This window comes from Leptonychotes weddellii, chromosome 5 (genome assembly GCF_054177405.1).
Source record: "Leptonychotes weddellii isolate Sample4059 chromosome 5, ASM5417740v2, whole genome shotgun sequence".
NCBI classification, from domain to species: domain Eukaryota; kingdom Metazoa; phylum Chordata; class Mammalia; order Carnivora; family Phocidae; genus Leptonychotes; species Leptonychotes weddellii.
The window spans coordinates 151,942,351-151,966,682 of NC_138373.1; the positions used below are offsets into that span (position 1 = coordinate 151,942,351).

Here is a 24,332-nt window from a genome sequence, read left to right on the forward strand (position 1 = left end):
TCTTGAGAAAGGCTTATATTGCTATATACTTTCCTCTTAGGACCGCCTTTGCTGCATCCCAAAGATTTTGAACAGTTGTGTTTTCATTTTCATTTATTTCCATGAATTTATTTAATTTTCTTTAATTTCCTGGTTGACCCATTCATTCTTTAGTAGGATGCTCTTTAGCCTCCATGTATTTGAGTTCTTTCCGACTTTCCTCTTGTGATTGAGTTCTAGTTTTAAAGCATTGTGGTCTGAAAATATTCAGGGAATGATCCCAATCTTTTGGTACCAGTTAAGACCTGATTTGTGACCTAGGATGTGATCTATTCTGGAGAATGTTCATGGGCACTAGAGAAGAATGTGTATTCTGTAGCTTTGAGATGGAATGTTCTGAATATATCTGTGAAGTCCACTTGGTCCAGTGTGTCATTTAAAGTTTTTATTTCCTTGTTGATCTTTTGTTTAGGTGATCTGTCCATTTCAGTGAGGGGGCTGCTATATTCCCCCACTATTATTGTATTGTTGTAGATGTGTTTCTTTGCTTTTGTTGTTAATTGGCTTATATAATTGGCTGCTCCCATGTTAGGGGCATAGATATTTACAATTGTTAGATCTTCTTGTTGGATAGACCCTTTAAGTATGATATAGTGTCCTTCCTCATCTCTTATTATAATCTTTGGTATAAAATCTAATTTGTCTGATATAGGGATTGCCACTCCAGGATCATGACCTGAGCTGAAAGCAGTCGCTTAACCAACTGAGCCACCCAGGTGCCCGCCTCCATTTTTGATTGCACCTCATTAATAGTCTTTTTTATTTTGACTTAGTTAGATTTTAGTTCTTTTATTTCTCCAGAAACGGTTTCTCTAATATCTTCCATGCTTTTTTCAAGCCCAGGTAGTATCTTTAAAATCGTCATTCTGAACTCTACTCCGACATCTTATTAATGTCCATATTGATTAGGTCCCTGGCAGTCAGTACTGCCTCTTGTTTTTTTTGTTTTGTTTTTGTTTTTTTTGAGGTGATTTTTTCCATCTTGTCATTTTGTCCAGAGGAGAAGAGATGAATAAGAGAACAAAATGCTAACAGGGTAACAACGACCCCAGAAAAATATACACTAAACAAATCAGAAAAGACCTTCCAGAAAGTGGTCGCTTTTCTGTTCAGAGAGTTGCTGCTATTCTTTTCTTCAATCTCCTGTTGAGTTCGTAGGTTTCAGAATGGTTTGATCCCTATCTAGCTGAATTCCTGGGACCAGATAAATTTAGGTCTCCTACTCCTCCGCCATCTTGCTCCTCTCCTCCTTTATTTTTGCCTTGGGCTGAAGTTGCCAAAATTATAACATGAAAAGTAGAACCACTTGACGACAGGATAAGTTGTAAACTGGACAGAATTTATCAACAGAAATTCAGAATAATGTATCTTAGAATCTGCATCCAATTGTGAAAAAATAAAATAATAATATAAATAAAGAATGATGAAATAAATAAAAAACCTACTTTATTTGAGAGGGGAGAAAGATGTCATTTCATCATTATTTATAATAGTACAAATATGGAAATAACCTAAGTTACCATTAATGTAATATTGGTTAAGTAAAATAGAATACATTCATGGCATATTATTATAGTAGTTACAAAAAATTAAACAGACCAGGACCAGAAGAATGGATCAACAGAACAGAACAGAGTTGTTAAACAGATACTATTTAGTACAGGTTAAAGAGTCATTTCAAAACAGTAGAGAAAAATGAACTAGTCAATAAATATTCTTGAGACAACTGGCTGCCCATCATATCTAGAACCAATAACAAATACTTTAAATCTAGATGGATTAAAGCACTAAAACAAAATAAAAAATGGGTGAATATGTACTATGAATTTGGTGTAGGGGAAGCCTTCTTTAAAACACACAAAGGGCCACGTGGGTGGCCCAGGTGGTTGGGCGTCCAACTCTTGATTTCAGCTTGGGTCATGATCTCAGGGTCCTGGGATTGAGCCCCAAGTTGGGCTTCCCACTCAGAAGAGTGTCTGCTCAAGGAGTCTCTCCCTGTCCCTCTGCTCCCCTGCCCTGCCACTTGCATGCATGTGCACATGCTCTCTCTCTCTCTAAAACAAAACAAAACAAAACACACACACACACAAAATATGGTATTTGTCTTCTTCTACTTATTTCACTTAGCATTATACCCTGTAGGTCTATCCATGTTGTTGCAAATGGCAAGATCTCTTTCTTTTTTATGACTGTATACACACACATACACACAATGGAATATATATATGTGTATATATATATATGCAATGGAATATTATTCATATATATATGAACATATATATGAATATATATATATGTACACACACATACCACATCTTCTTTATCCATTCATTTATTAATGGACCCTTGGGTTGCTTCCATATCTTGGACATTGTAAATAATACTGCAGTAAACATAGGGGTGCAAGTGTCTTTTTGAATTTCTGTTTTTGTCCTCTTTGGGTAAATACCAGTAGCGGAATTGCTGGATCATATGGTATTTCTATTTTTAATTTTTTGAGGAACCTCCATATTGTTTTCCACAGTGGCTGCGCCAATTTACATTCCCACCAACAGTGCACATGGATTCCTTTTTCTCCACATCCTTGCCAACACTTGTTATTTCTTGCCTTTTTTATTCTAGCCATCTGACAGGTGTGAAGCGATATCTCATTGTGATTTTGATTTGCATTTCCCTGATGATTACTGATGTTGAGCATCTTTTCATGTGTCTGTTGGCCATCTGTGTGCCTTCTTTGGAAAGTTAGACCAAAAAAGACAAATACCATATGATTTAACTCATATGTGGAATCTAAGAAACGAAACAAAGGAACAAAGAAAGAAACAGTGACAAACAAACAAACAAAAAACAGACTCTTAAATACAGAGAACTAACTGGTGGCTTCCAGAGGGGAGGTGGGTAGGGGGATGGAATAGATAAAGGGCATTAAGAGGTACAGACCTCTAGTTATAAAACAAATAAGTCACTGAGATGAATAGTACAGCACAGGAAATATAGTCAATAACATTGTAATAATGTTGTCCGGTGACAGAAGGACTATACTTATCGTGATGAGCACTACTGAGTAGTGTACAGAATTGTTGGATCATTATATTGTACACCTGAAACTTATATAACACTGTATGTTAATTATACTTCAATATAAAATAAATTTACAAAAAACAAAAGCTCTGGAGGGAAATAATAATACATATGACTACATAAAACATAAAACTTCTACAAAAACAACAAAACAAAAATCTTCTATAAAGAAATCTGAAAGACAATTCATAGCCTAGAAGATGATATTTGCAACATAAATAACAGAAAGGATTAGTAACTGGAAATTAGTAACGGGGAACCCTCACTAAAACGGAGTCTGGAGGTTTCCCCAGGGAGCTCTCACACCCTACCACTCCAGTCAGTTGCAGGTGCAACAGAAGAGTCCGAGTTGATCTTGCATGTGCACATTACTCTACCATTTAGGTGGAGGAAGAGACGCTTTCCTTATCCCCCTCCCCTCCAACAACAGCTCAGCCAATGAGAAGCCCCTACACTTGTAACTCTCAGTTTACTCCAATGGACTTTTTAGCTTTTAACAGCCTTCCCAACTACCCCTTTTCTCCTTAAGAAAGTGTACCTCTCCTTTGTTCCTTGGACTTGCCTATGTTTTGCCACCACTTGTTTATCCTGGATTGCAATTCTTTTATTCCCAAATAACCCCATCTTTTGCTGGTAAAATAACTGGCAGGTTTTATTCTTAAGGTTAACAACATATATAAAAATGTTACAAAGTCACTTAATTTAATTGAATACAACACACAATCCAAAAGAAAAACAGAGTAAGGATATAAGCAGGCAATGCACAGAAGAGGAAATACATGGAGATATGCAAATTATACCTACCACGCAATGCAACCTTTTCCAAGTGATAAAAATATAAGACTTGAAAAATATCAAGTGCCAGTGAGGTTATGAGTGAATAAGTGCTCTTATAAACTGCAAGCCAGTGTAAATTGGTATTGATATTTTGAGGGGCTATTTGGCAGTATTAACTAAAATGAAAATGGGCATACATTATGACCCAGGGATTCCATTTCTAGGAATCCACCCTAAAGAAACACCCACATATGTGCACAGAGCTATTCACTGAAGCATCATTTGTAATAGTGAAAAATATAAAACACCAACTGTCTATTAGCAGGGAAATAAACTATAATATCCAGGCAATGTAGGAGTTAAAAAAATATGTGGTAAATCTCTAAATATTGACATACACTGAAGGATCGCCAAGTGATATTGCTTTAAAAAGTTCCAGAAAAATACAGAACAACATTCTAAATCAAAATAAAGTCAGTTCTCCATACTTTTAAAGGTACAGGTATAAATATAAATGCACAGAGAAAGACCTGGAGAGTAACCAACAAATTGATAATAACAGTTAACTCTGGAGAGGGAACTGTGTTGGGGTGAGGGACAGTCAAGGAGGATTTTGACTCTATATTGCTTGAATTTTAAAAAATAAGAATACATTCACTTATTATTTATCTAATTAAAAATAGATAAAACTTATAAAATGATACACAACTATAAATTTGTATCTAAGGTTATAGGCAAAGTCCCATGGGAACACAGTGAAAAGAAAAATTGGTATGTAGAGATTTTATAGCATAGTGACATTTGAGCTGGGCCTCACTGTTTAAATAGGATTTTGTCAAGCATCCATAATTTGGTGGAGGATTGTGGCAGACTGTATTTTCCAAAGATGACTGTACTAACACACACACCATCCTGTGGACATTGACACTTGTCCAAAGAGGGTGGGGGTCTACATTCCCTCCCCTTGAACGTGGGCAAGATTTTGTGATTGCTGTGATGAACTGAATGGGAAGGAAGTATCACAGCATGATTTTCTGAGATTATTCAGCTTATGCCTAGTCCTTTCTTTTACAGGATGCTCACCCTTGGAACGCAGCCACCATGCTGTGAGAAAGCCCAAACTACCCCATGTGGAGAGACCACAAGAAGAGGCCCATGTGGAGAAAAACTGAGGCCCCCAACCGACAGTGGGCACCAACTACCAGACACATGAGTGAACACGCCTTCAGATGATTCCCGTCCCCAGCCTTTGTGTTCTCGGGCTGAGGCCCAAACATACGTCATGGGGCAGAGATAAGTCATCCCCACTGTGCCCTGTCCTAATTCCTGACCCAGAGAATCCATGAGCAGAATAAATGGTTATTTTATGCTACAAAGTTTTAGAGCAATGTGTTGCACAGCCGAAGTAACTGGAACAAAGACTTTCAAAGGAGAAGAAACTATATAAGTAATAGAACGTTGCAGAGCATTGTGAATATTGTTAGTACTGGGTGATGAGGTCACAAAGGTTGGCTGGGACCAGGCCATGAAAAGTCTCTTATGACAGTCTCATATGTCCAAAAAAATTAGACATCCTACTGGCAGTGGAAAACTGTGGAAAGTTTTTAAGCTGGGAAGGGAAATGCTTAGAACTGCACTTGAGCAAGATATCTCTGAGATTGGTGTGAAGTAAAGATGGGAGAAAAGGAAGACTCAAAAATAAGAAAAGCTCCTCCAATTATGATGAGTTCCAACCAAGTAACATGGTGGAATCATCCCTCACTTGACATGTTTTGTGACTTTTTTCCTCTTAAGGGCTGCCTCTTAGGCTCATTTATACTCCATCTCACTTGTATTATAATGTTGGCAGGGGAAACTTATTTCCACACAAAAACGTGCACATGGATATTTACAGCAGCTTTATTTATAAATGCCCAAACTTAGACACAACGAAGATGTTCTTCAGCAGGTGGATGGATAAATACCCTAGCATATCCTATTCAGCACTAAAAAGAAACGGGCTATCAAGACATGAAAAGATATGGAGGAGCCTTAAATGCACGCTGCTGAATAAAAGAAGACAGTGTGAAAAGGCTATATCCTGTATGAGTCCAACTATATGACTTTCTAGAAAAGGCAAAACTATGGAGACAGTTAAAATATCAGTGGTTGCCAGGGGTTAGGAGGAAGGGAGGAATGGCAGGCAGAGCACAGAAGTTTTGCAGGGCAGTGAAATACTCGTATGATACTATAGTGGTGGATACATGTCTTTATACATTCGTCCAAACCCAAAGAATACACAACACCAAGAATGACCCCTAATGTAAACTATGGTCCTTGGGTGATGATAAAGCGTTAATGTAGGTTTGCTGATCGCAACAAATGTGAGGTGGTGGTAGTGGGGGAAGTTGTGCTTGTTTGGGAGCAGGGGTATGTGGGAAAATCTCTGTACCTTACATTCAATTTTACTGTGAAGCTAAAAATGCTTTAAAAAGTGGAAGTCTACTTCAAAAAGGTTGGGGGGGAATATGAGGGGACATTAGATCAAAAAACGTTTTCCTTACCATTCTTCTTTCAAGCTTCTGGATCTGGATCAGTTTATATCAAGTGTATTCTAAGAATACAGAGCAAGCTGTCTTAAAAATGGTAACCACTTACAACTAATTATCCATGTGAGTAATACCATCCTTGTACTACAAATATCACCATAACCCACAACTTCATGTTCTGTGTTTATTGAAATGTCCTCATCATCATTCTCATGACTAGTTTATAAGAAAATTATATAAATGTGAATCTGTAAAATAAATCTGTTCTAATCAACTACAGTTTTTATATTTTGGATACTGGGGATCTATATAAGGAGAAAATCACAGTACGTGGCCCAAAGATGAGGGAGAAGATGAAACACAACATAAGGAGCCACCTCTGCAGTGAGGGAAAGGATGCTTGGATGAATATAAAAGCAAAGATAAATGAAGGGATGAAAGATACTAATGATAATGTTTCATTCTCCTCTTGGCAGAGGGTCCTGAGTCCTATTTTTTGAGAAAAGTAAGAGGAAGAATGTATTAAAAATTGAGAGTTTCTTTAGAATAGGGACAGTATGGAGTGGCTCCACTGTGAATCAATCAGATCTTGAGTAGCAGCAGAGCCCAGTTGGAATTGGATAGTGTAATTTATTGGAGGCCAGGTTGTGTCATTTTATACTGTGCTTTCTCTAATGTTAATTACTCAAGAGGTGATTAGCCAATTTGTGGGATGCCGTACATCTTGCTTTTCACATTTTGGTCTAATGCTTGCTTATGAAAAATGTCTAATTTAAACTCTTTATCAAAGAGAAGTTAGTACAAATGAAAAAAAGAACTCTTATTTTTCTGCATTTTAAACCATGCATAAGAGATTCGAGGTTTGCAGTTAATAATTTTTGAAACAATGAAAAAGAAAAAAAAAGCAAAATAGAGGGAATGAAACCCCACTGAAACAAATGGTAAAATAAGATCACAGGATCATGTGTGGGTTAAATTCATCCATGCTGGTCCCATCCCTCATTATCAAAGTTAAATTAAAACCATTGCTGCCATATTTCACAAAATAAAATCTGATGTAAAGCAATTCCTGCCTAATGTTTCTTATTCATGTTTCTGAGTAACCTTTCTATTCTTTAACCAATTTACCTGCATCCCAGAGGTTACAAACGCCTGCTGGCCCTTCTGATAACCATTTAGTTGACGAGATATTGGAAGGAGGAATTGTCGGCAAAAGTGGCTTCGGATCATCCTCATAAAATAACATCAGGTCCTTAGAGAAAACAGGAGAGCACATGAAAGTTGAAAAAAATAATTGATCCCAGTGCTTCATTTTGCTAAAGTAGGTGGACAATTTATGGAGATATAATGTGTCTGTATGTGCTAACATAAACACATTTAATTGAAAGAACTCAAATATAAGTTAGCTATACACTCGGTGTCCACTGAGTATAGGGTGGTTTTCTACCCTTGGAGATCCTCACTCCTTGATGAAGACAGCTGGTGCAGGCAAGCAAGATTCTGTTTGAGGCATTAACTGTCCCTATCAGCCCTTGAGCATCCTAGAGCACACTATCTCAGAAGCCAATTTTTCTGTTTTACTGGTAATAATAAAGCTACCTGTGTGTAACTTTTATTCATATTTTAAAACTTTTTTAAATCATGGAGTTAAAAAATAGATGATAATTAATCCAGTCGTGCAGGTTAAACAAATCAATGCATGGCCAGTCTTGTTTCATTTATATCCTCCCACTCCTCATCTGTTTTATTGTGAAGCAAATCCCAGCTATATCACTTTTTTCAGTATATCTCTCTAAATGACAAAAACTCTTTAACATAATAATTATTATTTTATACTTAGAAACTTCACAACTCCCTAATGTCATCAATTATAAACTCATCTTTCCAATTTTTCCTAAGTGCCATAAATAGGTTTCTCTATAGCTTGTCTAAGAGAGGATTCAAATAAAGTCTACACAGTGGGATCAGTTGACATGTCTTTTGCCCCAATGAACAGAGATTTGTTCTACAGTAAATAAATAAAGTTTAAGATATAATTAACATAGAATGCATAGACCTCAATAAATTTTAACATTATATCTATACCTGTGTAGCCACATTTCTGTCACTCCAGAAAGTTCCCTCAAGTTTCTTTCCAGTTGATACCAGCCCCCGTTACCAGTACACAGTGTTCTACCTTCTACCATAATCAATGCATTTGCCTGTTCTTGAGCTTCCTGAATGTAATCATATACTATGTGCTCTTTTGTATCCAATTCCCATTGCTTAATGATTGTGAGATTCATCCATATTTTGTGTGTATCAGTTCCTTTTCTTTTCGTAACAAGTATTCCATTGTATGAATATACCACAATTTGTTTATCCATTCTCCTCCATATGGACATTTGGATTGTTTCCAAATTTCAGCTACTACGAATAAAGCTACTAAGAACATTCTTATACAAATCTTTTTATGGACAAATGCACTCATTACTCCTGGATATTTACACAGGAGTAGAATGGCTAGGTCATAGGATAGGTTAATTTTTTAACTTCATTGAAACTGCCAAACCATTTTCCAAATGATTTGCCACTTTTTATATTTTCAACTTTTATTTTAAAATCATTGTAGATTCACGTTCAGTTGTAAGAAATAGTACAGACTGATCCTGTGTATCCTTTACCCAGTTTTCCCTAAAGGTAACATTTTAAAAATTGTAGTACAATATTATCCAGGATATTAACATTGATAGTCAAAATAGAGAACATTCCCATCACCATAAAGATCCTTCCTGATACTTTATTACCATAGCCTGCCCCCCCACAACTACTAAACTGTTCTCCATTTCTATAATTCTGACATTTGAAGAATGTTATATAAATGGAATCATACAGGATGTAACCTTTTAGAATTGGCTTCTTTCACCTGGTATAATTCCTGGAAATTCATCCAAGTTGTTTCATGTATTAATAACTTGTTCCTTTTTATTGCTCTGTAGTATCCATGGTGTAGATGTATCACAGTTTGTTTAACCTGTCAAAGGAAATCTGGATTGTTTCCAGATTTTGGCTATTATAAATAAAGTTGCTGTGAACACTGTGTACAGGTTTTTGTATGAAAATAAATTTTCCTATCACTGGGATAGATGCCTAAGAATGCAATCACTGGGTTGTATGGTAGTTGCATGGTTAGTTTTATAAGACACTGCCAAACCGTTTTCCAAAGTAGCCATACAATTTTACATTTCCAGTAGTAATATTTGAGTGATCCAATTTCTCCACATGTCTGCCAGCATTTTGTGTTGTCATTTTTTATTTCAGCCATTTTGGTATTTCATTACATGTTTAAATTACATATTCCTAATAGGTAATGATGTTGAACATCTTTTCATGTGCTTATTTGCCATCTGTATTTGCTGAAGTGACTGTTCTTGTCATTTGCCCATTTTTTAATTGGATTGTTTGGTTTTTAACTGTTGGGTTTTGAGGGGTTTTTTTAATTTTTAAATTTTTAAAAAATAGGCTCCACACCTAAAGTGGGGTTTAAACTCACGACCCTGAGATTAAGACTCACGTGCTCTACCAACTGAGCCAGTCAGGAATCCTGAAAGTTTTTTTGTTTTTTTTTTATGCTACAGATATTAGTCCTTTGCTGGATATGTGGGTTGCAAATATTTTCTCCCAGGCTGTAACTTGTGTTTATACCCTTGTGTGATGAAGTCTAACTTTTTTTCTTTTAGGGATCATGTTTTTGGTCAGCCCTAGAGCCCAAAGATTTTTCTCCAGTATTTTAAAAAAGTTTTATAGTTTTACATTTTACATTTAAGTCCATGATCCACGTGGACTGAATTTCTATGAGGTTTAAATTGAGGTGCATGGTTTTGCCTATGAATGTCCAATTGTTCCAAATCCATTTGTTGAAAAGGTTATCTTTCCTCCATTGAATTCCTTTTGTTCCTCTGTTAAAAATCAGTTGACTATATTTGTGTGGGTCTATTTCTTGGTTGTCTATCCTGTTCCACTGACCTAGGTATCTATCTCTCCACCAATATCACACCCTCTTCATTACAGTAGCTATGCAGTAGGCTTTAATATTAGACAGAGTGATTAGTTCCACTTTATTCTTCTTTTTCAAGATGGTTGCAGCTATTCTAGGGTTGGTGCCTTTCCATATAAATTTTATAATAACCTTATTATCTCTGTATCAAAAAAACTGCTGGAATTTTGATAGGAATTGCATTAAACTTATAGAGTAATTAGGGGCATCTTTACTATGACAAGTCTTTCAATCCATGAACATGGTATGTTTGACTGGTCTTTAGGTTCCTTCATCAGTATTTTATAATTAATTTTATGTATTTTATAATTTTCAGCATACTGATTCTATACATGTTTTGTTACAATTATACTTAAGGATTTCATTTTGGAGCATTAACTGTAAATTGCATGTGTCTTAATTTCAGTTTCCACATGTTCACTATTAGTATATAAAAATGCAACTCATTTATGTATGTCGATCTTTTATCCTATAACCCTGCTGAATTCACTTCCTGGTTCTATGAGGTTTTTTGTTGTTGTTGTTTTGAAGATTTATTTATTTGAGAGAGAGTGCACGCATGTAGGGGGAGGAGCAGAGGGAGAGGGATAGAGAATCTGAGGCAGACCCTGCGCCAAGTGCAGAGCCCTACGTGGGGCTCGATCCCATGATCACAAGATCATGACCTGAGCCTAAACCAAGAGTCAGATGCTCAACCAACTCAGCCACCCAGGCACCTGAGGATTGTTTTTGTCTTCTCTTTGAGATTTTCTATGCAGACAATCTGTAAATAAGGACAATTTTATTTTTTCCTCTACACTTTACATACCTTTTCTTATCGCAGTGGTTGGAACTTCCAGTGCTATGTTGAATAAGTCCTGGCCTTGTTCCTGATCTTGAAAGGAAAGCATTCACTGTTAAGAAGATGCTATTGTAGGTTTTGTGTAGATTATCAATTTAAGGAAATTCCTTATTTCTAGTTGCTGAGTTTTTATCATAAATGGGTGTTGAATTTTGTTAATAAATGTTTTTCTGCCTTAATTGACAAAATCCTATGATTTTTCTTCTTTAATTTGTTGATATGATGAATTGCATTGATTGGCTTTCAAATGTTGAACCACACCTGGATTAAATCCCACTTTGACCTGGTGTGTAATTTTTTTAACACATTGCTGGAATCAATTGGATAATTTTTTTGAGGATTTTTGCACCTAATTTCATGAGAGATAATAGTCTATATTATATATATATTTTTGTACTGTCTTTTTCTGGGTTTGGTAGCAGAATAATACTTGCCTCATACAATGAACTGGGAAGTATTCCCTCCTACTTTCTGAAAGACATTTGTGGGAAAATAGGGTCAATTCTTATTTAAATGTTTGATAGAATTCTCCAGTAAAACCATCTGGGCTTAGAAATTTCTTTTTCAGGAGACTAATATTACAAATTCACTTTAAAAAATGGTTATAGGGCGCCTGGGTGGCTCAGTCATTAAGCATCTGCCTTCGGCTCAGGTCATGATCCCAGGGTCCTGGGATTAAGCCCCGCATCGGGCTCCCTGCTCGGCGGGAAGCCTGCTTCTCCCTCTCTCACTCCCCCTGCTTGTGTTCCCTCTCTCGCCGTGTCTCTCTCTGTCAAATAAATAAATAAAATCTTTAAAAAAATGGTTATAGAACTATTCAGGTTCTTTTTCATCTTCTTTGAATTTTGGTAGTTTGTGCTTTCTGAGAAATTGCTATAGTTCTTCTAAATTGTCAAATTTATGAGCATAAAGTTGTTGGCAGTAATTCTTTATTATCCTTTTATAGCTACAGCAACTGCAGGAATATCCCCTTTCATCCTGATATTGGTGATTTAGGTCTTCTCTCTTTGTCAGTCTTGCTGGAGGTTTATCAATTTTATATTTTTCAAAGAACTAGCTTTTTGTGTCATTCATTTTCTCTGTTAACAGTTTTCCTGCTTTCAATTTCACTAATTTCTGTTCTTTATTATTTTCTTTCTTCTGTTTCATGTAGGTTTATTTTGCTTTTCTTAGTTTTTTTAAAGAAACTTAGATTATTGATTTTACACCTTTTCTCTTTTCTAATACAAGCATTTAGTGTTATAAATTTCCCTCTCACCACTATTTTACCTGTGTCTTACATATTTTGATATGTTGTGCTCCCTTCTCATTCAGTTCTATACATTTTAACACTTTCTCTGAGACTTCCCCTTTAACCTATGAATAATTTAGTAGTTTATTTTCCAAAAAGTTTCAGGTAAGATTCCTCATTAGTTTATACTGATATACTTTCAATCCAATTCAGGTCTATTAGGTCATGACAATCTCTTCTATCTTATATTCATATCTCCTTTCCCCCATGCTGAGAATCCCAGTTCTCAAGGGTACCAAAGGTGATACAAATAAGAGTATTACATGATTACTCATTTGATTCATTCCACATTATACTCACAAATCTTGGGTCAAAAATACCAACATCTTAGGAAAAAAACACCAACTGAATGCAAAGAACATTTGTTTAATTTTATTTTACATTTTAAAGGATTACTTTCTTTAGTATAATCTTGTTTTATAATGATGCAAAAATATTTCCAGGATTCCAATTACAAATCTAAAAACATGGTATAATCAAAGAAATCTAGCTTCTATTTCTCTTCTCCATCTTATTCCCCTCTTTCCCTTTATGAATAACCTCTTCTTCTTTCTTTATTTTTAATGTTATAGCTGATCTTTAAAATGGTACATCTTTAATATAAACAAATGGAAAATACAAGAATGGACCCAAGCATAAATGGGACTTTATTATGTAACAGAAACCACAATTCAAGTCAATGGGGAGAAGATGGATTGCTCAACAAATGACATTGAGATAACGGATTATCATTTGTAAAAATACAATTTAAAAGGTGGATCTTTACCACTCTCCATTCATCAGATAAATTCTTGATGGATAACATTTAAATATATATTTTAAATTAAATCATAAAAGAAGTAGGGTAGTTTTTTACAAAACTAAACACACGCTTATCACACAACCTAGCAATTGCACCCCTTGGCATTTACACAAAGGAATTGAAAACTTATGTCCACAGAACAACCTACACAAAATTGTTCACAGTAGCTTTATTTATAATTGCCAAAAGTTGGAAGTAATCAAGATGTCATTCAGGAGGTGAATGGGTTAATAATCTTTATATCCAGACAATGGCATATTATTCAGTGTTAAAAAGAAATGAACAATCAAGCCATAAAGAGACATAGAGGAATCTTAAATGTATGTTACTAAATGAAAGAAGCAGTTTGAAAAGGCTACATACTGTATGATTCCAACCATATGACTTTGGAAAAGGCAAAACTAAGGAGACAGTAAAAGGATCAGTGGTTGCCAGGGGTTAACGGGCAGAGGAATGAATAAGTGGAGCACAGAGGATTTTTAGTACAATGAAATTATTCTCTGTGATACTATAATGGTAGATACATAACATTATACATTTGTCAAAACCCAGAGAATACATAACGCCAAGAGTGAACCCTAATGTAAACTATGGTCTTTGGATGGTAATGAACATTGATTAAGGTTCATTGATTATAACAAATGACCACTCTGGTGTGGTTGTTAATAGTGGGAGAGGTCATATGGGGCAAAGGCAGGTGGGGGTACGCATGGGGTGTATGGGACAGTTAAGCGTCCGACTCTTGATGTTAAGCATCCGACTCTTGGTTTTGACTCAGGTTCTGACCTCGGGGTCGTGAGATTGAGTCGAGCACAAGCCCGCTTGGGACTCTCTCACCCACTCTCTCTCTTTAAAATAAATAAATAAATCTTTAAAAAAATAAATAAAAAGTCAGGGTGTTATTTAATAAAATCTTAGACTACAGAAAGTCTTTCTAAGAATGACTTAAAATCTAGAAGCCATAATGGAAAGGCGAATTTGATTACTTTTTAAAAAAATTGAAGACTTCTTTAAGGCTGTGGTATTGTGATTTATAATAAATATATACTTGGGTTTCGCCTGTGATTCCTGGCATAGAGTTCCTAAACTCTTGTAATTTCCTAAGTGATAAGAGCACTAGGAGCATCTTTTGTTTTAATATTTGGTCTTTGACCCCCATTCCTGACACAGAGCTCTGAAATCCGTTCGAATTTTCAGGATGATCAGAGTGTCTTTTGTTCCATGAGGTGACTCTTGGTGGGCTCCTAGATAGCTTCAGGATGGGGACTGGTCACCAGAAAGACCAAGCCATGATTAGAAGCCTGGAACTTTCAGCCCCACACCACATCCTCCTGGAAGGGGAGAGATACTGGAGATGGAGTAAATGATCAATCATGCCTATGTGATGAAGCCACCATAAAAATCCCAAATATATGGGGTTCAAGGAGCTTTTGGGTTGGTGAATACACATACATGCCAGGAGGGTAATATAGCCCAGTTCCATGGGGACAGAAACTCTTGCACATGGGAAACTTTTGGGCCTTGCCCTGTGCATTTTGTCATCTGGCAATTCATCTGCATCCTTTCTCATATCCTTTATTATATAATAAACCAGCAACTGTAAGTAAATATTTCCATGAGTTCTGTAAGCTGTTCTAGCAAGTGATCAAACCCAAGGAAGGGGTGATGGGAACCCCAATTTCTAGTGCTAAGTCAGAAGTACAGGAGACAACCCGGGACTTGCAATTGGCATCTGAAATGGGAGGTGGGGGAAAGGGAGCTTTGGGGACTGAGCACTCAGCCTGTGAAATCTGATGCTATCTTCAGGTAGACAGTGTCAGAATTGAGTTAAATGGCAGGACATCCAGCTGGTGTAGCAGAGAATAGCTTGGTGTGTGGAAAGCCCACATCTCTGCTGTCAGAAGTGAAGTGTGACCACAGTGTGAGAGGAAAAAAGAGACAAAGGAAGAGCAGTTGTGTTTTCCCTTCACAAAGGCAAAAAAAAAAAAAGCCATAAATAAAGTCAAAAATCAAATGAAAAACTGAAAATGAATAGACAGATAAAGAAGCAGACAATGGGCTAATCATTTAATAGCCAAATAGCTCTTAGAAACTGGTAAGAAAAAGATGAGAAACTAAACAGAAAAAATGAGCAAAGGACAGGAACAGAGTTAATAATAAAAAAGAAACACAAATTCCAAAAAAACGCACGAAAAGTTGTTCTAATCTTACCTATAATTATCATGGAACAAAGTAAAACAAACTTCTCCCATCTCTCAGACTGAGAAAAATGTACAATTTGATAACACTCAGTATTTGCGAAGATGAGGGATACACTTTTGGTGGATATAAATTGGTGCAAGTTTGGGGAGAACAATTTAGGAGGACTTTTCAAAATGAAAAATAAATATAACCTTTTGGTGATCCCACTTCCAGGACAGCATCATATAAAATACGTATAGGAGCCATTATTACAATATTGCTTTTAATAGATAAAAACATAAAAATAGGGATGCCTGGGTGGCTCAGATGGTTAAACATCTGCCTTCGGCTCAGGTCATGATGCCAGGGTCCTGGGATCGAGCCCTGCATTGGGCTCCCTGCTCAGCAGGGGGCCTGCTTCTCCCCCTTCCTCTGCTTCTCCCCCTGCTCATATTCTCTCTTTCTCTCTGTATCTCTGTGTCTCTAATGAAAAAATTAAAAAATCTTAAAAAAAAAAAGATTCTAAAAAAACCCAAAAATATTCCTAAATGGGGCTCCTGTGTGGCTCAGTTGGTTAAGCGACTGCCTTGGGCTCAGGTCATGATCCTGAGTCCTGGGATGGAGTCCCGCATCAGGCTCCCTGCTCAGCGGGGAGTCTGCTTCTCCCTCTGACCCTCCCCCCTCCCATGCTCTCTCTCTCTCTCATTCTCTCTCTCTCAAATAAATAAATAAAATCTTAAAAATATATATTCCTAAATGATTACCAACAGGGGGTGGCGAAATAGATGAAGAGTCCTTTCTGCATCAAGAATACAGCAGTTATACGTACTGATAGAGAAAGGTATCCATAATCTACAGTTTAGTGAAAAAAGATTTGGGACAATATACATTAAATGATTGCATTGTTTACATAAAAAGATGTCCAAGATGTATTGCTTAGTTCAAAGCATGCTGTGCTGTAGAGTAGTATATAATGAATTTTACCCTTTAGGTAAAAGAAATGCATGGACACAGAAAATTTCCCTCCCAAATCTTTAAGAACCTAGTTAGTAATGGATGCCTCTGAGGAAAGGAAAAGAAGATGTATAGGGAAGTAAGAAGAAACTTCTGTTTTTCACTCTTTACCCTTTCATATTGTTTTAACTTTATCCCGTAATTATCTTCCAACTTAAAAAGAAAAAAATACAAACATGAAAATAAAAAAGGACTTTTAAGCATGAAGTAACGATGCAGAAAAAAAGTAAAGGGATGATGGATTAGCATGATTAGAATAGGTATAATTTCCATTTCCCTAACAGCTTTGATGAGCTCAAATTTTTGCAAATATAATAAATGATATGCTAATAAGCCCGAGGATAAAAACTGTTTACTCTTCATTTAGCAAAATAATAAACAGAGGCAGTAGGAAATAAACATTTATCTTCCATCACTAGCAATTTAGCAACTCACAACTAGACTGAAGGCTTCGGTCAGCTTTAATTTTGTGTGAACCAATTTGTAGCATCCCTATCTGTTGCTATAGAAACAACTGTGACCAAAAAAAATCATAACACTTATTGTTGAATCTCCTCAAACAGGAAAAGAGGAAGGTCTTTCGAGGTGGTGAAAAGCTACATATAACCTTATTAATTAACAAATTTAATAATAAAGATTCCGGACAGTACGCAGAGAGAAAACATATCCATGTCTAAGTGTCATACATTTGCAGGCTTTTCTTAATTTTGAAAGTACCACAGGCAAGCACTGTTCTGCTTTTGAAAGCCCTATTCTGCTAAGAATTTTATTTACTGCTTTTAGATCATTCTTTCATTTGTAGAAAGAGAATAAAGAGGTTTCTATTTAAAGTTTTTAAAAGATATTTTTAAGCACCCCTCATCTGCCTAACCAATCAACAGTATCATTTCTATTTCATTCTTATTAAGAACATGAGAATTTTAATGTAGATGTAGTACATTTGGCAACAACAATTAGATTTTACTGTTCAGCTTGGTAGGTGTTGTCTTCTGCCACAAAAGCAGATTTCTGAAGAGGACATATTGGGCTGCACCAAATGTTCCTGACAGTAATAAGAGGAGGTGCTTGTCAATAGAATGATGGAATCGTGCCACAATATAGTAGTAATGCACTGAAAAAGGAAAATCCAGCTTTAAACTTCTTTTGAGAGAAGGATACCATTTTTTGCTGATATAAGATGCTGAATGATGTAAATCAATTACAGTGGGTTTCTCTCAAGTAAGAAAAAACAATAATAATGAGAATTTGAAGACTGATACAAAAAAGCTGGGTGGCATTTTATGCCTTTGTTAGGGTCCAAAGCATATAAGATTATTCAAGTCTATTTTCCCCCTTATAAACCAGCAGCAGCAAATAAAACTGATCTCAAATTTAAAAATCATTTTGACTTAATGTCATATCTTTTAAAATAATCTAATATAGGAAAGACATTAGGGTTTGAAGCCAACAGCCAAGAAGGAAATCTTGAGGGGCGCCTGGGTGGCTCAGTCATTAAGCGTCTGCCTTCGGCTCAGGTCATGATCCCAGGGTCCTGGGATTGAGCCCTGCATCGGGCTCTCTGCTCAGCCAGAAGCCTACTTCTCCCTCTCTCATTCCCCCTGCTTGTGTTCCCTCTCTCGCTGTATCCCTCTCTGTCAAATAAATAAATAAAATCTTAAAAAAAAAAAAAAAGAAAAAGAAATCTTGAGACATCTTTGGTGCAAAAATGTGGTTTTATGAAAGCATGGGGATGGGACCCATGGGCAGAAAGAGCCACACGGGGGTCATGAGGAGAGGCCCATTATAGACTTTCAAGTTGGGAGGGGGTTAGGGATAGTGTAAGCCTCCCAGGTATTTTGGAAGCAAGGTTTCTGGGATCCTGAGGGGTTAACTATTGTTGGGAAAGGTCATTTATTATCGTTTAGTAAACCCTCAGTCATGAGACCCTTCAGATGTATATCGGTGGGTCATATGCTTGGAGGATGATTGCCAACATGTACCTGAGGCGGGGGGGGGCGGGGCATGGGTAGAGGTAAAGGAATTTTTCAAAGGAATTTTTATATGTTAAAGTAGACTCACAGGGTCCTGGAGGTTGGGCTAAGATTACCTTTTGCCCTTTTGCCCTTGGCAAAGTATTAACATCTAGGCAGCTGAGTCCCTGGAGGAAGGTCACTCTGCCTGTTTCAAGGATTTGTCAATGGGCTGTAAGTAACAAGGAATTTAATAATTTTTCTTCTGCTTTTGTTTCCCACATCATAATCTACATATTTTCAGTCTGTGGGCTGCTATGCAATTAAGGAACAGTGAAATTTTAATTTTATGTACTTTTCCGAGCTGCTAGAAAATCACGTAAATCCAATACCTAACTGGGTTCAGGAAAAGGGTTGGGAACAGAAGGTCAATAAATAATTCCAGCCACTCTCATAGGAACAGTGGCAGGGAACACTAAACAAAGCTCTCCAAGCAGGAGACCAAACAAGCCTCTTTCACAAGAAAGGGAGAGAAGGAAGTTAATATGGAGTTTCTACTATTCAATCATTTCTTCATTAACAAATATTTGGCAAATGAAGATTCAGTAATGAATAAGACTAAAATGGTCTCTACTCTCAAGGAGCTTTCCTTAGAAGGAGAAACACACATAAAACAGAAAAACAAATGAGTGAATGAGATAATTGCATATAGTCTTGAACAGAACAGATTTCCAGTCAAGATGGTTCTATAAGTTCACACTTTGGGGATACCATCCTTCCCCAAACACACAGCAACGACAGAGAAAATACAAATGTGAAAATTAAAGACACAGGCCATGCTCAGAAACAAGATGAACATCTTCATGGATGAGAGCACAAAGAGAAACATAATGGTATCCAGAACATATAAAGAACTCTCAAAATGTCAAAAATGGTAATAAACAAACAGTCCAATTAGAAAATGGGCAAAAGATCTGAACATATATTTCACCAAAGAGAAGTTATGATGGTACAAATGAGCACATGAAAAAATGCTCGACATCATTAGCCACTTGGGAAACACAAAACCACAATGAGATATCACCACAAACTTATTCGAATAGCTAAAATAAAAACGGTAATGGCAAAAGTTGGTGATGATGCAGAGAAACTGGATCTCTCATACACTGCTGGTGAAAATGTAAAATGTTATAGCCACTCTAGAAAACAGTTTGACAATTTTTTTTTTTTACCAAATTTAGTATGCATTTACCACACACCCCAGCAATCACACCCTTAGACATTTATCCCAGAGATATGAAAACTTCACAACCTGAATGGATCTCAAGAGTATTATGCTGAGTTGGAAAAAAAAAAAACTATCTCAAAAGGTTACATATTGTCTGAGTCCATTTACATAACATTCTAGAAATAATAAAACTATAGAGATGGAGAAAAGATTAGGGTTATCAGGGGATGAGATGTTGGGGGGTGGGGAAGAGATGGGGTGGATAGCACGATAGACCTCTTTTGTGTGGACATAACATTTCTGTATCTTGATTTTGGTGCTGGTTACATGAATCTATACTTGGAATAAAATTGCATAGGAAACTGCTCCCCGCCCACCCGACACACACACACACACACACACACATAAATGCAGGTTAAAAAACTGAATACTGAATTGAAAATTTGGAAGCTGAAATAAGGTCTGCAGTCAGTCAGAAGTAACATATGGACGGCCATCTCCTTGTTTCGATATTGTACTACGGTCATAGAAGATGCCAGCAGGGGGGTGCTGGGTACTCGGTACGTGGGATTCTGTACTATTTCTGCAGCTTCCTCCAAGTCTATAATTTTATTTCACAATAAAAAGGTTTTTTAAATTTTTTTATTATTTTTTTAATATTTTATTTATTTATTTGACAGAGAGAGAGACAGCGAGAGCAGGAACACAAGCAGGGGGAATGGGAGAGGGAGAAGCAGGCTTCCCGATGAGCAGGGAGCCTGATGTGGGGCTCGATCCCAGGACTCTGGGATCACGACCTGAGCCGAAGGCAGACGCTTAACGACTGAGCCACCCAGGTGCCCCAAAAAGGTTTTTTTTAGATGAGGAGAGAAAGATGACTGTTCAATAAATAAAATATTGTTTATCCACAGGGGTGCAAAGACAATAAAACCCCTATCTTACACTATATAGTAAAATTCTAGAGGGCACAAGGATTTCATTTAGAAGAAAAAGTAAGAGATCTTTATTATATTAGGATAAAAAGAATTTCTTAAATAAGATGTTTTTAAAAGCATCAGCTATAAAGGAAAACTTTGATAATCTAACCTTATTCTTATTTAAAACTGTATATAACAGAAAACAACAAAAACAGAGTACAAAGACAAGCACCGTTTCTCTTAGAACACATGAAGCTGAATCTGGAAAGGACAAGGAAACAAATTCTCCCTTCGGGGCCTCCAGAAAGGAATGCAGCCTGCAGATGCCTTGTGAGCCCAGTGAGACCTGTGTCAGACTTCTAACTTACAGAACTGTAAAATAACACATCTGTGCTGATTTAAGGCACTGGGTTGGTGGTGATTTGTTACAGCAGCCAACAGGAAACTGCAACAAGTGACTTACCTCTGTGGATTTCCAAGCATTAATCTTGACTGGTAGTGTTTCCTGGGACAACACAGTCCCACTAGGCAGCTGAGTGTCTTGGCACTGCTCTTGTTTCAATCCTGCCTTGGAAGCGTTTTCTGTCAACAACATAAAGCTAAGATTTTACTTTGGCAAAAAATAGCAATGTTTTTACATTAGCTCACAATTTTTAAGTTAATTACTTCTGAAGATCCATTTTGTCTGCAACATATACATCATCTGCTGACAGTCATTTTAATATATCTCTTTGTAATAACTGACAAATTCAGGCCCATTTAAAACTACTACAACTTTGATTCTAGCCTTTTCTCCCATCAACAATTTTATTGTGTGCTTTATTATTTGAGACATCTTTTTTAAAATAAGGCACAATACAGTGTAGAAAATTAGTCTGAAAATTATCCCTAGCAATGACAACTAGAATTATTCTAATTAATATTTAAAAGAACTTTATTACTGCAGTGGGAATTTCATGTGTTTACATATATGAGGTATAGGTTGTATGATGAGAAAGCACTTTTAAACAAAATTTTAAAAAATTTTAAACATAAAAGAATATGCCAGTGAAAATAGAGATTTCTGCTTGTATGTCTGTACTGAATTTAATGATTTTGTAGTTGCCATTTTCCTTTCTATCTTTTTTTTTCCTGGGTAGGGGAGGGGCAAAGGGAGAGGGAGAGAGAGAATCTCAAGCAGGCTCTACACTCAGCGTGGAGCCCGTCGTGGGGCTTGATCTCAGGACCCGGAGACCTTGACCTGAGCCAAAATCAAAACTCAGATGCTTAAACGACTGAGCCACCCAGGCACCCCTCCTTTCTTTCTATCTGAATTACTGTGTAAACGAAGTATTAGCCCCAACTATCTCTCAACATATTATTGGGTAAAATAAGAAGTGTAAGAAAGAAATCTTCAAACTGGTGTTTGCACACCACTGGGGATACTTAAAGACTTCCCAAGGGCCAGGTGGGCATAGAAAGTTTTAAAGGAATCAACGTCCAGACGTACCACTTTCATATATATTCTTTCCAAAAACGGATCTCCCTGAGAATGCGACTATGTGCAAGCATCAGGCTAGTTCTTTCCTCTTCCCCTTTCATAATCAACTTCCTCCCACTTTACAAAGAAAGACCCATCCTCTACCCATCTTATTATGGTGTATCTTCCTTTATGGACAGAAGGAAAGCACAAGCACAAGCACGGGAGGCAGGGCAGCTTATTTCATCAATGCAACAGAATTACGACAAGGCTCCAGCCTTAGCCATCTCCCCTAGGAAAAGAATTCAGGAATGTGAGCGCAACCACAGTGATGTCTATTTGAACGAAGTAAGAGGTTTTCTGAAAGAAAGTTGAAATCTGATTTGGCAGACCGTTTTGACAATAAGGGCTGCCTTTGCCAACTAGGTAAACATAGTCAATATTTTCCAAAAATGGACTGAACCAAATCTGTGGTTCTGAAGAGTTGCTGAAACATATTTAAAACATCAGAAACAATAAAATAATTATCTCAAAAATTATTATACTGACAGATATACCGCAATGAATGTTTTTCTTTTTCCCACTTTCTGAGTATATTGTGTTAAAGTGTAACTGGCAATAATTAATAATCATCTGATAAATGTTAGTAAAGGTCTTTTTGATACTATTCCCAGAAATTGAGAAAGTCTATTACTCCTACTGACTGTTTAACAAATCTTTTTCTAAGTGGGTTTTTCCAATTCTTTGCTTCAACAACACTGAAGACAGACCTAATCAAGTCAACAGCTGACAAGAGATGAAAACCATTTTTATAATAAATTACTATATAATTCTGGAGTATTACTTGAAAGGAATTCATAGAACTGACTGACGTTGCTATAATAAAACACCTCCTATTCCCACCTACAATTTTATGTGAACAAGCCTTCTCAGCATTTACATCCATAAAAATGTAAAAGAGAAACAGAATTTATGCTGAACCCTGCTTATTTCCAGCAATAAGTAATATTCATAGGTGGGTAAACAAGCAGTTCCATGTATCTCATAGAAACATGTATTTCCAATAAAATGGTATTCTTTATGTTTAATAAGTGTTTATAAAAATTTATAATACACTTATGTAGTTTTGGTTTTAATCAATTGTGTGGTAAAAGTAATTGTAATGATAAATCAATCTAGAAAGATATTTTACCACTTAAAAGCCTCTGGTCCTAGAAAATGTAGAAAAATAATTTCAATTTATATACATGTTTGATGTAGAGAAGACTGTCAGGCATCAAAATACTTTCTATTAGGATGAAATCCTTTGAGGCATGTGGAGTAGAAATATGACTTCAAGGAGAAAAGGAAATTACATGATGTAAAGCTTCCAACAGTTAAAGACTGTGTTTTTTCAAATGAATGGCTGCAGGTAGCAGTCACACAGTGTTTAGGTTCCATTAGATATGCTTAAAAGTCTCATGGAACTGTTTCATTTTGTTTTCTTTTGTCCTTAATGTCAATATTTTGAATTATGTCCTTTGCAGTGACTTATGATACAGTCACATGTCAACTTAAAAACGCATCAGGAGGTATATAATTTTTCAAAATCATTTTAGGGGCTATGCAAGAAAAATAGCTTGAAAACCAATGGTATAAGATGTGGTGGTCCTCGCCTTCGGAAAGTTTATAGCCTGACTCCGGAGATTAAGATTGACACACAGACTTATGGGAAACAATCAGAGGAAAACAAGACCATGCCGAACTTTCTTAAATTAACTAACTTTAGGAATAAACATTCTAAGGAGGGAAAAAAGTGGTGTGCACTAGAGTAATCAGAAAGTGCCTCAAATAGGAAGTAAAATTTGAACAAGGCTTTGAAGGATGGCTAGGATGTAGAATGAGATGTAGAATGCAGAATGAGAAATTATCCCAAGTAGAAGGATGCTTAGACAGCTCTCACCAGGTAGTGTGTTTTGAAGGCAGTGAAGAGTAAGGGTTAAGCGCTTAGGTCCTGGCACCTTACTGACTGGACTTGAATCCTGATTCAGACTGTGTGGGCTGTGTGCCCTTGGACATGCAAGCCTTTGGTGCCCCAATTTTATCTTCTGTAAATTGGGAATAATATAGTTTCTATTACAGAGTTGTCATAAGTAAAGGAGGTGATACAGGTATAGCACGGTCATATTCGGCAGTTACTGGCTCAGATA

General features: G+C 36.5%; 1 protein-coding gene and 1 long non-coding RNA gene across 2 annotated transcripts in view; one reads left to right on the forward strand and one right to left on the reverse strand.

Moving 5' to 3' along the window:
• Positions 1-9,733, forward strand: part of LOC145721918 (uncharacterized) — a 27,901-nt gene extending 18,168 nt beyond the window's left edge. The window contains exon 3 of the long non-coding RNA XR_014145941.1: positions 4,972-9,733. This is a non-coding gene — a long non-coding RNA (uncharacterized LOC145721918). The remainder of the gene's footprint in view (positions 1-4,971) is intronic.
• Positions 1-24,332, reverse strand: part of ENTHD1 (ENTH domain containing 1) — a 91,903-nt gene that overhangs the window by 42,604 nt on the left and 24,967 nt on the right. Inside the window, exons 3-4 of the mRNA XM_081822520.1 lie at positions 21,148-21,266; positions 7,554-7,677 (exon numbers count right to left, since the gene is read on the reverse strand). Coding sequence (XP_081678646.1) covers positions 7,554-7,677; positions 21,148-21,266 — 243 coding nt within the window. The remainder of the gene's footprint in view (positions 1-7,553; positions 7,678-21,147; positions 21,267-24,332) is intronic.